The sequence below is a fragment of the Penicillium daleae genome (assembly GCF_028827525.1).
Source record: "Penicillium daleae strain IBT 16125 chromosome Unknown utg000006l_segment0_segment0, whole genome shotgun sequence".
NCBI lineage: Eukaryota > Fungi > Ascomycota > Eurotiomycetes > Eurotiales > Aspergillaceae > Penicillium > Penicillium daleae.
Window position 1 is genome coordinate 294,070 of NW_026623154.1, and position 12,453 is coordinate 306,522.

The window sequence follows — 12,453 nt, forward strand, 5'->3', positions numbered from 1 at the left end:
TTTCCATATTATTGTCCCGTCCACGTCTGTTATCGGAAAGAGCACGGCCATACGGAAGCATATGGGGTACCCTTGACATACAGACTGATTGGCGCAATGACGGTAAGAGTTCACCGTCCTTGATTACCTCCGAGCGTCGATCAATGACGGCCATGCCCCGCTCAGTCGGAATTACACAAACACCAAAATAAAGTACGTGATGTGGGGTGATGTGGGGTGATGTGGGGAAACGTTCGATCTCAAAAGCTTTCATTGGTTATGTACTCCGTAGTCCTTGCGTTGTCGTATTTAGAGTTAACATTAAAGGGCCCAACCGCGAATTCTGGGAGCCAGAATGCTCCGTCCATGTCCGTACTCGAAATAGGGTTCCCCATTACGTCTATCGAACCCATGTTCTTGCACAGCCTATTAATACTCTCATCGTTAAGTCCAATAGAAGCTGAATTCAGGTGCTTTCCCCATATGTTTATGGATAGATGAATGTGAAAACGATGCTCTTACCATGCGTTAATCGTTGGTTTGAGGTCCGCTTTTGCCTTCTCATCTCGGGGAGTCAGTTAATCTCGGTGGAAATTCAGTTAATTTTTCCAGCATCATTGATCGACAATGGACACAGACCGTCTCTCAGCTTGCAGCTGAGAAGGTGCTGAGTTAGCTCATTCTGCTGGAAGCATGAGTGGCAAGGGTCCCGACCTTAGCTTGACGCACATTGCCATTTCCAGGTGCATGAACCGGGAATGTGTACTATTCATCCAAACATGGTTCGTCCTGACCCTGGGTTTATGCCCATCAAAAGCCTCTGTGGCTCCGTAGTGCCCTATCCAAGCGCAGGTTCGCTGGTGCACATACTGAGTTTGGTGATCTCGGATACGCCACTTCGAACCATGGGATAATATGCTTTAAGATGCAGCGATCGCAAAGCACTGAGCGAGAGCAGCTACGAAGTACTCCGTACTCTCGCACCTTCAGTGCGTACTGGCTGGAACCATATTCCCGCTATCGCCCGTCGAGGGGAAAAGATAATAGAAGAGGGGCTGTGATCCCGATCGCAAGCTGCAGGACCATATCGTCAACCAGGAGAAGGAATCTTATTGCCACTTATTGCCATCAGATCAGCCCCTTTGACATTCCTTTTCTACCTTTACAGGGGTAACTCTGGTTTGTGAGGGAGACCGAATGAACGGGCAGTGCTGCTGCTGGGCCTGGCAGGGCAGTCCCATTCATTAGTAGCGCCTTGGCGACTTCTGGTCTTTCTGGAGCATTTTAGGACCCTTACGCTTCGCCTCTTTCTGTGTTGAGGGAAATGGGGCGAACCACGAGTCATGCACGCCATGACTCGTGGGACTGTCCATTGGCCATGCAAAGCGGGGCTTTCTCTTTATTTTCTGTCCGGCTACGAATTGTCGGGTTGGCTGATCCTTTTTTTTGTGAGCCGTGAAATAAATGAACCATGCTTGCTCATCCACTACTCCGTACACCTCGCCCTCCTCTTCTGGTTGTCCGTCGCCCTTCGACGTTCTTATCTCCACGTCGCCTCACGTTTTGCTCCCGCGACCCATTCCCCCCGCAACCGTGAACTCGACGCTCTGTGGAGGATCTCTCCCCCCAAGCTTGCAGCCATGGCTCCTGGCAGTGGGCGTGATTTCAACTGTCCGTGGGAGCATTGTGGCAAGGTATGTTTTCTTTGATGGTCGTCTCGTAGATCCACCGTCCGTTCCCCCCCTAACCTCAACCGGCCTCCAGTCGTTCAATCGCAAGTCAGATCTCTGTCGTCATTATCGGATACACACCAATGAGCGGCCCTACCATTGCACTGTGAAGGATTGCAACAAGAGCTTCATCCAGCGCAGTGCTCTGACTGTGCATTGGCGGACCCACACGGGCGAGAAGCCGCACGTCTGTGACCATGAGGGCTGCCAAAAAGCGTTCTCTGATGTGAGCCAACTCGACCTCGACCTCGAACTCGATCTGGGAATCCGGCACTGACAACGAACGCAGTCCTCGAGTCTGGCCCGTCACCGACGAATCCACACGGGCAAGCGACCATATATCTGCCAAGAACCGACTTGCGAACGAAGGTAAGGCGTCTCCCCCAGAACCCATCGCTACTATGTCCACCACCTCACACAGCCGCGCTCTCATTATAGCTTTTGTCGCAAAACCACCCTCACGAAGCACCAGCACCGCTCCCACCCTCCCGGCTCCTTCACTCGGCCATCCTCGGAAGACACGACGTCGAAGCACTCCTATCAGCACCCAACTCCCGTAACCGTGTCAATTCCGAACTGGAACGACCAGTACATGCTCGCGCAGCAGCCCTACTACCCTAATTCGACGACAGCCAGCCACGACTTCTACTCACCGCACAGCGTGCAAATGAGCTCGGAGCCCGTACACAAGTGTGCGCCGCCGACCGTGACGCAGAACGTGCCCGTCACCTCAGCGATGAACATCCCGCATGGCTCACAACACATGCCGCAACAGCACCACCATACGCCGCCGCCCGCGCAGCAGCAGCAGCAGCAGCAGCAGCAACAACAACAATACATGCAGATGATGCAGCATCGCTACAATCCGAACCCGGGCACGAACTACCTACTTCCCGAGTACCACCAGCCGTCGTTTCCGGGCCACGAGCTACCGGAGGACCAGGCGATGATAGTGGGTTGCCATCCCAATTTCCTGTACAAAACCCCAAACCGGATCTTGAACCAACCGGAGGGGACTGACTGGGGCTTTCTGTGCGTAGGTTAAGAAGAGATCCCGCATAGATGCTTGTAGCAATTGGTGCGACTGATGATACCCGTGACGACTTTTTCAATCTCTTTCCCGATTCCGCCTCCATCCGCTTTCGAGAAACCGAGTCTCGCTATCTGTGTTTGTATCACTTATCCGGTTCTCCACTTTGGCTGTCCTTATTGTTCCTTTTGCCAGGTTTTATGGGGCGCTTCTTCCGAATTCCCCTCTACCAGTTTGGTATGTTTGCTGTTTCTTTTCTCTCTGATCTCCAATCTTTCATGTAAAATCGCGATATCGTGTGGGTGGGTAATATCGTTTGGGTGGTAGACCCTCGCGGAGCGAGGGTCCGTAATAAATGGTAATTTATGAAAGGGGCCGGTTAGTGGTTTCCATTTAGGAAAATTTGTCCTGATGCATCAAGGCCTCGAATTCCACAGGATGCACTATGAAAATTTCTGTTGATTCAGTGGAAGGATCGGTTTCAGAGCAGAAAAGTGATGGGCTCGGAGTCTGGACCTGAACTTGTCAGTTCCCTTTTGCGGGTTCCTTGAGTGTCTTCGTATTTTACACGGTCTTACTTTGAACGAAGCCTCAGGCTTCTCCTGGTGCTGCCTCCAACAGGTGAATCTTTTCAGAAACGGGAGATTGAAGAGACGTTTGATAATCATATCGTTACAGAAGTCATAAGAACTAGAGTTAGTTGGGAGTATTGTAATTGCCGCCGGCTTCTTTGGAAGTTAGTTTTAAAGTCCGATAGAACCATTTAGATTACAGTATCGGCCGCAATTTGAACCTTTTGCGTTCACATTACTGATACTGAGTCGTTGTTTACCATTCTGCCGATGATGATCCATACATTCAAACCCTTGCGCTCTTTTCGTGCTCCTTGGTCTGTTTGTCCAATCACAAACAGCCCAGCGTAATCGCCGGGATTGGACTCTCCTTTGAGCGGTTCTTGGCCGAGTCAAGAAGGTTATTAAACGTTCCTGGACGTCCTGGTCAGCTCCCTGGCCAAGTACTTGATTTTTTTAAGAATAATGTTGAGGAGAATGCGAGCACCATCGTTCTAAGGTTGACGATTTCCAACCTATCCAGACATTCTAAATTAATTGTTTGCATGGGATCAACCAGCCAGAACCGGGACAATTGGCTGACATAAAATTCTTTTGAGGCCGAAGGTATTGGGCCGAGGTAGTTCCACAACGACTCTAAAACACACTGCTCATTTTTCCAGGCCACATAACGCTAATCTCCGGAACGGCGAGCGTTCGAAAGGCCCCCGGCTATCCCTGTCCATCTAGGTTCTGCCTAGGTGCTGGTCTACCGCTACACCACCCTGCCGGCCCAGCCATCCCGATCACACTTGGTCGCCGATGTAATGAACTGCGTGCAGTGAATTATATGAACAGTGCGTTAGAAGCGAAACCTCGTCATGGCCTCTAAATCTCACATTACAGACTGTCGAATTAGTCGACTGTACACACTTTCAGATCGGGAAAGAAGTGATGAGCCACAAGCTCGCACGTTGCGCATAAGCAACTGGTATGGCCGAGCCGATACAGTCCGTGATAAGATCTTGGGTCTTTCTGTTGTTGTAAGTGTCATGGAAGACTGAGGTTCGAAAAAAGGCCCTGCTCGTTATGACATTCCACCGAATTCCTTAAATTTGGAGTTTTGAACATTCCGGAAACAGAACGGTGCGTCAATATCATTTTGCGCACCGATGTCAGTTTGCACGTTATTCTACAGGAACCAATACTTCGGCGCCCTGCGTTCATCTTATCTCCATCGTGGAATCTACTCTCGCCATAGTAGGTTCAATGGAACATTTTGAGTTCATGAACTGGCACCCCTCGCATTGGATCTACATTTCGATTAACAGTCGCTCTCATACTAAGCTTTCCTTGTCCCACTGTGATTTTTGCATTGGGGTTTATGTGACAGGCGCTCCAGTAGTCACATTCCAAGCACATACCCACTATACCTATGACAGCATGTTATGAGCATAGAGATCCCTAGCGCTTGTGTTTTCTCGATGTCCATTGCACGCATTTATATACGGGATGAAACATCCGCTTCTTGACGTGCTTACGAGTGTATTTTCAGATGCAAATATGGGTAAATTAACCCAGCACTTCCACACGGCCACTTCGAGACGGGATCAAATGTCGCCTGAAACGGACAAAAGCCCCCCACTTCCAGTATGCCAATCAAATGAACCTACAGTACCATACTCGTTTACACGCCTATGAACGTTGTTACCGAGTAGCAGACCGAGAACCCGCTAATGATATTTTTATTGGCATAAGGAAATTGGAAGTTTGTCCTCCAAGAAGACGCGGTCGATACTGCCTCAAGACCAAGATGAAAAACGGAACCACCCGACCGCAGCTTTCGAAACTCTCCACAATAAAACGCCTCGCAACCGAACCGATCAGCACATCCAAACCTTTCATTTGGAGGAATTGACACGCGACAACCCAAAAAGAGGGAAAGATTGCGCAAAGGACATATCCCCATGCTTTCGTGCAAGTCTCAAACGGTGCTTTCCGGAAAAGGGGTTGATATCCAAGGCCAGAAGAAAGCTTCATTTTCCTACGAGGCGCGAGTATCCGAGAACGAGACTATCAGCCGGAAATGGCAAACGGCCTGTAAAATTCGTCTGTGGAATTGGAATCATGTCTGAGGAAGATCTGGCACGCCCATCGTGAAACACAGTGATTTGGCAGAGTTATCGGACGGTACAGCACAGGGAGGAAGAGACCACGCTCAAGAGACATTTATCTTGGTAAATCATCCCAGTTAAAGGAAAATTCATCTTCTGCCGTCCCTCCTAGTATTTCCCGTCTTCGACATAAAACCTTGTGATATCTGGTGCAACTGCACCTGACGTTCGGTCCACACCACGCTATGAACGTCCTCCGAACGCCATTGCCGAGATATGTTCGAAGGGCGGTCGAAGGGCGGCTGGGCGACTGGACGAAGATATGGATCCAGTAAGCCCACCGCCGAGAAGCCCAAGAAACGAGCGCAGGAGGAATTACAGTATTTTGTCAGCAAGTCTCGTGTGTGGAAACCAAAACTGATTTCAAAGTATTATTTGCCATGTGCCTGAAGGCTCCCTGTAAAGTAAGGCGAGCTCCCGGAACCTTTCCACCCTCAGGACCCATGGTAGAATTCCCCAGCGCAATCCCTTTCCTCCTGTTAAGGATGCAAATTGAGGCTGGAACCCCTCGCTCATGTTCAGGACCCTGTCCGGAATTCAGTCTCGTGTTAAGGGTGCGAGGGCCATGTCGATCCCATATCTTTCCCGCTTTCTCGTTTTCCCACCGTGGCAAATCGCACAGATGAGAGAAATCAAAGAGCTGAGCTCGAAGAATAATCAAGCCTGTAGAATAATGAGTTGGTCCTCAGCAAAGCGAAAATAACCTCTCCGTTTCCAATTTCTCGCAATTATTAAGATGACTTCGCTCGGTAGCTTTGATAGAGACATCTCAATAGGTTCAAGAATCGCGACAATCAAGTCACAATCAAGTACTCCGCAGGGAGGGAGCTTTTATGGAAAATTGCCGCTCAAGGATCGAGTCAGCTTCATCCTTGTATCAGATTTCGGCCGAAGCGGTGGCTTTTTCGGAGCCGAGTTTCGGCCCTTGGCTTCAGTCCAGCCAATCATGTTCTTATTCAGTCTCAAACCGGGGCGTCCGTAGGCTCTTACCAGCTTCCCAAAACACAAAGACAAGCATTCATTAAAAATAACCCACAAGCGGGGAGTCGCGTTCACACAGTAACCAGCTCCCTTTCTACCGCCTATCCCCCATCCCCCTTGATTAATTGAAGTGAGGCCCTGCTACTACTACTACTATTATTATTAAGGGCCGGCGGGAAGGTAAGGTACTGTCATGGGCCCGCAAGGGCACATACGAAGCTATCCCTGGCTTCAGGATTACAAATCACATTCATGAAAAACTCGATGCACAATAGGTCATTATTATGCTCCGGGAGCATTCACGTTCAGCCTCATTTCAATGAGGATAGAAAAACCACGAGTTTTAGCCGATCCACTCTAAAGGAGAATATTGTGGCACTCCGCTTGGTGCAGCATGTACTGTGGAAGCGTGAACAGCACTTCGGAACAGCTAGGGATATCGCACTGGCGACCCTTCGGAAAAGTTTTCGGAAGACGATGGGTCCTGAAATGCCTTTGTAGCGCGTCCTTCCGCGAATATTCAAATTGCTTTGCTACGGGGTGGGTATGTGGGACCCCTAAGCAGGCCGGACATTCAAGGCCAGTGGCGCTTTTCCATGGGAAAGATTGCGGTTCAGACTTGATAAGGGGCATAGACTCAAACCTTACTCGTTTTCGCAAGGCCTTCGGTACATGGAGTCCATGAAGCCGTAGTCGTAGCTCTAGTGACCGGATCCGGTCTTCAATCAACTCTGCATCATCAACGGTGTCGACATCTCTGTTCTTGAATTCAAGATCCGCGAGCTCCTTTCTTTCCGGCTGTATATGCGACATGTCCGGTTCGAATTTCATAGGGTTGCCTTGATAATTTTGATCAATGATATGGTTCCCAATGTTCTCAAAAAACTCTGCGCGGACTTTTTCTTTTGCTTCATCGTGAATTTTCTTTCGTCGGGCCTTGACTTTGTTTTGAAGGTTGCGATTTGCGTTATATCGCCCAGGGTCAGCACATCTTGCTTTATTCAATTGATGAAATTCTGCAATTAGGTCGCTTCGAATCCCTTGACATTCTCGCTTCAATCGATTGAGCTCCTGGTCGTACTCAAGGGACCTCTTTTGGGGCTCTGTGAGATCCTGAGGTGCGGATGCATCCCGTGTGAGGCTTGAGTTGCAAGCAAGCTTGAGTAAAGCATCTCGGGCAGGTGTCTCCATGAAGGCAAATTGAGTATCGTCTCTCACAGAGACATAGTAAGCGAATGTACCGCTCCGTGCATGGCCCATAATGACGTTCCTTGAATGTTCGTCCAGATGCCCTAGAGTGGTGGCGATGTTAGTGCATAACATTCAAAATTTTCTTGGTTCCCACTCAAGCTCAATGTCGTCAACACCGTCTCCAGGCGCGTCGTACCATTCTTCATTGTTCTTGACGCGAATTGCTGTAAAACCGGCGAAGCTATCCCGAACCAGATGGATTCCCTTGAGAGCTTCAACTCTCTGAGTATGGTTCTCCCCCAGCAACCCGAATCTTTCCCATCGAATGTATTCTCATGGCCCACCCTTACAATATCTTCGAAGGGCATGGACACATAATGTGATCTCCTGTATCTAGTAGGAGTTGTTTTATCAGGATATCAATACTGATGTTCTCTCTGGAGGGTACATACCGCGCGAAGCCACAATCTTGTTCCAGAATGCCAATTCATCGCTGTTTCATGAGTCCAAAAATTGTGAGGGTTAAGAGTCCATTTGTACTTGACAATAACTTTATTAGCGATTGAGATGTTTGTATTGCTCCATCACGAGCGACGGTGGAGTGACGGGAAACCCTGTATATCATTTAGCCGGGCAAACGGTGTGACCGAAGCCTATCGATGGGGTAGCGGTCGGGGCACCTCAAGATTTCGTGTAACGGCACCTCAATTTCTTACATAATCTTTTTTATATTATATAATCAATTTCCAACCTCCAATATTTTCTATTACTATAGCAACCCACTACTATCTACTACAGGACACATGTCTTTAGACCTCTATAACCACCCTCCTAACTACCCTGCTATTTGAACTCCTATTTGAACTGCTTTTTGACCATGCAAACCAACCTGCAAACCAACCTGCAAACCAACCTGCAAACCAACCTGCAAACCAACCCGCTAGCTATCGAACCAGCTATTGAACTAGCTAATGATCCAGCTGGTCAGCTAGCTGATGAGCTAGCTAACTCGCTAGTTGACGCCCCTCCTGGCTCTCTAAACGTCCCCGCCGTTGAACCGGACGCTAGTTTACTGCCGCCGCCGGAGAGGACCTTCGCTACACGCGATCTATTAGTGGATTTTGTACGCCAATTTGGTATATCGCAAGGCTATGCGACTACTATCAAGCGTTCAAACGCTAATAGGCAGGTCTATATCCACTGTGATAGATCAGGCGTATATTCAGATAGGGTAAACGCTCCCGATGGGGCTAAACGACGGAAGACTAGTACTCGGCGTCAAAACTGTCCGTTTTTGGTATATGGAAGCCGAACGAAGAATTCTGATTGGCTACTAAAGGTAAAGAATAGTGCTCATAATCACCCTGCTGACGATAATATGATAGCCCATCCAATCGTACGCCGGTTTACGCCGCAACAGGACGAAATAATCCAATCTCTCTCGTATACGAATATTAAACCAAGATATATCGCGAATATACTACGCGATAAAACGCCAGGCCAGCCAATTATCTATCAGGATATATATAATAAACGCCGAGCAATTCGAAATAAAGATATTGGACAAAAGAGTATTCTTGAATATCTTCAAGAACTACTAGATTTAGAAGGATATAAATCGAAATTTGAACAAGATAAGGACGGACGAATTGAATTCTTTCTATTTGCTCATCCCCGTGCGATCAAATTAGCTAATATATATAATAGGGTTTATGTGCTAGATTGCACATATAAAACTAATCGGTTTGGTATGCCGCTATGTCATATAGTAGGTATGACGCCATCAAATAATACTTTCACAATCGCATTATGTTTTATGCGTAATGAGCTTGAAATAAGCTATACCTGGGTGCTTAAAACGTTTTTTAATTGGCTAAGTTTACATCCTAACTATAAGCCAATCTTAGTTACTGACCGCGATTTAGCTCTATTAGCCGCGATTAATAGTATCTGGGGTAATTACCCGCATTTACTATGCGTTTGGCATATTAATAAAGCAGTTCTTGCAAAAGCAAAGTGTTTTATATCGTTAATAAACCAATCAGACGAATCAGACCAATCGATTAAGAAGCAATTCGATGATTTTATGCAAAAATGGAATGAATTAATCAAATCACCTACCGAAGACGATTACGATATTAATCTAGCTAATCTTAAGAAGATATACGCTAAGCCCTACCCCCAGCTAATAAACTATATTAAAGATACATGGCTGATTTATAAACAGAAGTTTATACATGCTTGGACTAAAAACCAATTACATCTTGGTAACGCAGCGTCCTCGCGTGTCGAGGGTGCTCATTCAGTGATAAAACGCCAGATAGATAGCTCGTCTGGCGATTTATATACTACCTGGAGAGCTATTCATAACGCTATTCGTCAGCAGCATAATCAGATTGATTTAATTATTGAGCAGGATAAGATTAATCGGCTAAATCTACCAAAGAATTGGCTATACGTCTATCTTAATAAGCGAATATCTCGTTATTCACTAAGATTAATTGACAAACAGCGATTTTATGCAGATCAAGCTAGCCCTCAGACCCCAATTGGTACATGTACTAACTACTTTACTAGTATAATGGGGTTACCATGCAAGCACCGATTAGCTAGTTTAATTAAATCAGAACAGCCAATCCCATTGGCTGAGATCCACCCATTCTGGCGAATTGGCTTAGATTCAGCTGAAGAAGCTTATTTACCACCCCTCTTAAACCCTCGACCAGCAACAACGCAGAGATCTAATCAGACCACTGATAATGGAGGGGTTGTTGGGCCACTAAAAAAGCCAAAGGCACCTAGGAAGTGTTCGAACTGTGGGGAAATCGGTCATACATGTAAAACCTGCCCAATTGCTAAATAGGGTGGTTTAATTGCTTATGTAGTAGGCTTCAATTGAATTAGGGTGGAAGGTTGAGAATTGATTAAGTTAGTTATAACGTAATTCCCGGCCGACCGGGACACCCGGTCGCGCGGGACACCCACTCCCATAAGAGAATTTCAAAGTTAATTATCTCCATCAAAACGCATTGAATTTACTACTACTAGCGATTCTTACATCGATTGATCCTATGGCCAATTTCCCCACACCCACTACACTTAGGCGGGGCCCTGGTACGTGGTGGATTTGCCTGACTAGGCAATTCGCCCTGTCCATGCGATACTACCTCATCACCTTCCACTAGCTGGTCTAGCTGTTTAACTAGCTGTAGGCCTTCTTCGACCGATAGGCCACCCTCATGGGGTATCTGCCTAGTTGACCGATTACGTTTCTGGCGCTTCTTCTCATTCGCTGCGCGGAGATTCGCGTTCTCCTGCGCAAGTATTGCAGTGTTATGCAGCGCTTCGCAGTGGCCCTTGAGAATGCGATCTAATATATTTTTTGATGGGCTCGGAGGGCTATTTGACCGCTGCTTTAGCAGATCTTTAAGCATTGGAAGCTTGCTTATGTAGCTGAACCACTGTCCTAGGCGTTTTTGGTGTGAATTGGCTAGATCTGCTGCTTGGTCGGCTGCTTAGTGGTGTAGGCGTTCGTAGAGAGATATTCAGCTTAGAAAGGACCCTTTCTGCATCCACTGGATTTAGACCAGTAGCCATGAAGCTATTCTGAATGGTATTCGATTGGAAGGCTTCTAGCCGCGCGCGTTGGTAGTCATCCAAGAAATCAAACTTGTCGATATGGTTATATCCTACGCGGGCAAGATCGCTTACGAAGCGACCGTACGCGCGTTTAAGCACTGCAAAACACCCAACATCTAGTGGTTGTAATAGATGCGATGAATGCGCAGGCATACAAAGAGGTATGATATCGTTTTCTGCGCAGATTCGATCGAATTGGGGTGTAAGGTGGCTACCATGACCATCAAGAATCAATAAGCGAAATCGGCCGCGTACGCGCGAATTCGTTGATGGGATAAAGATCTTTTGTAGCCAGCGTAGGCCAATCTCATCAGTAGTCCAACCGTTATTAGAGACCTCGAATCGCCAATCCTTTGGTAGGTTATCAAACCAGCCAGCTTGGAAAACACTGCCTTTGAAGATTATGCATGGCGGTAGTGAATAACCATCTGCGCAGATTGCTTCAATCGCAGTAACCCATTCGCGATTTCCTGGCTGTAATATAGATCTCCGACCGTAGTATTCAGCGCGCGTAACCACTTTCTGATTTGCAATAAGGCCCATTGCAAATCCTGTCTCATCAAAGTTATAGATATCCTCTGGTTGAATCCCCTTCTCATCAATTGTACGTTGGACGGTAGTAAACCACTGCCGGAGCGATCGGGGATCCTCGTTTAATGCGCGTTGGTAATCGTATCGCCTAGAGAAACGTGACCGAAGCTCATCGCGTCGTTGAATATAGGTTGATGGCCAATTCTTGCCGACGGTAGGTGGCGGCTGGCTACCACGCGCGGCTAGGAGGATATTCGCCATATCTCGCACAGTAGCGGGCCTAGGGGCTGCTCCACGCGAATCCATAGAGAGTATCCATTTGCAAAGCGAATCCTCTTCTAATTGTGTCAGTTTATGGCCAGTTGGGCGGCTATCAACGCGTGGGATTCGCCCATCAGCGCGCGCATGCAGTGTTGACTTCGGTATTGCGTATAGGCTAGCTGCTGCGCGAATAGATTTGATACGACCATTTTTAAGGTCATCAAGGGCTAGAAGGATCTTGCCCTCTTGGCTGGCTAATTTCTGCCGAGATTCAGAGCGAATTGGTGGCATGGTAGTTGGTTGAATAGGGTAGGTTAGTAGGAAGACGCGATTTTGGATGGGGTGTCCCGCGCGACCGGGTGTCCCGGTCGGCCGGGAATTACGTT

General features: G+C 47.7%; 2 protein-coding genes across 2 annotated transcripts; one reads left to right on the forward strand and one right to left on the reverse strand.

Annotated features, from left to right (window-relative positions):
- Window positions 1–1,619: 1,619 nt before the first annotated feature.
- On the forward strand, window positions 1,620–2,754 carry N7458_005933 (C2H2-type zinc finger protein; the record flags this gene model as incomplete). The annotated part of the gene is made up of 4 exons (XM_056909315.1): window positions 1,620–1,673; window positions 1,744–1,935; window positions 1,999–2,078; window positions 2,148–2,754. The coding sequence occupies 4 exons, from the start codon at window positions 1,620–1,622 to the stop codon at window positions 2,752–2,754; spliced, it is 933 nt and encodes a 310-aa protein (XP_056765019.1).
- A 4,048-nt stretch (window positions 2,755–6,802) lies between these two features.
- Window positions 6,803–7,768, reverse strand: N7458_005934 (uncharacterized protein; the record flags this gene model as incomplete). The annotated part of the gene is made up of 1 exon (XM_056909316.1): window positions 6,803–7,768. One exon carries the CDS (start codon window positions 7,766–7,768, stop codon window positions 6,803–6,805), a length of 966 nt encoding a protein of 321 aa, XP_056765020.1.
- Between the last annotated feature and the right edge of the window lie 4,685 nt (window positions 7,769–12,453).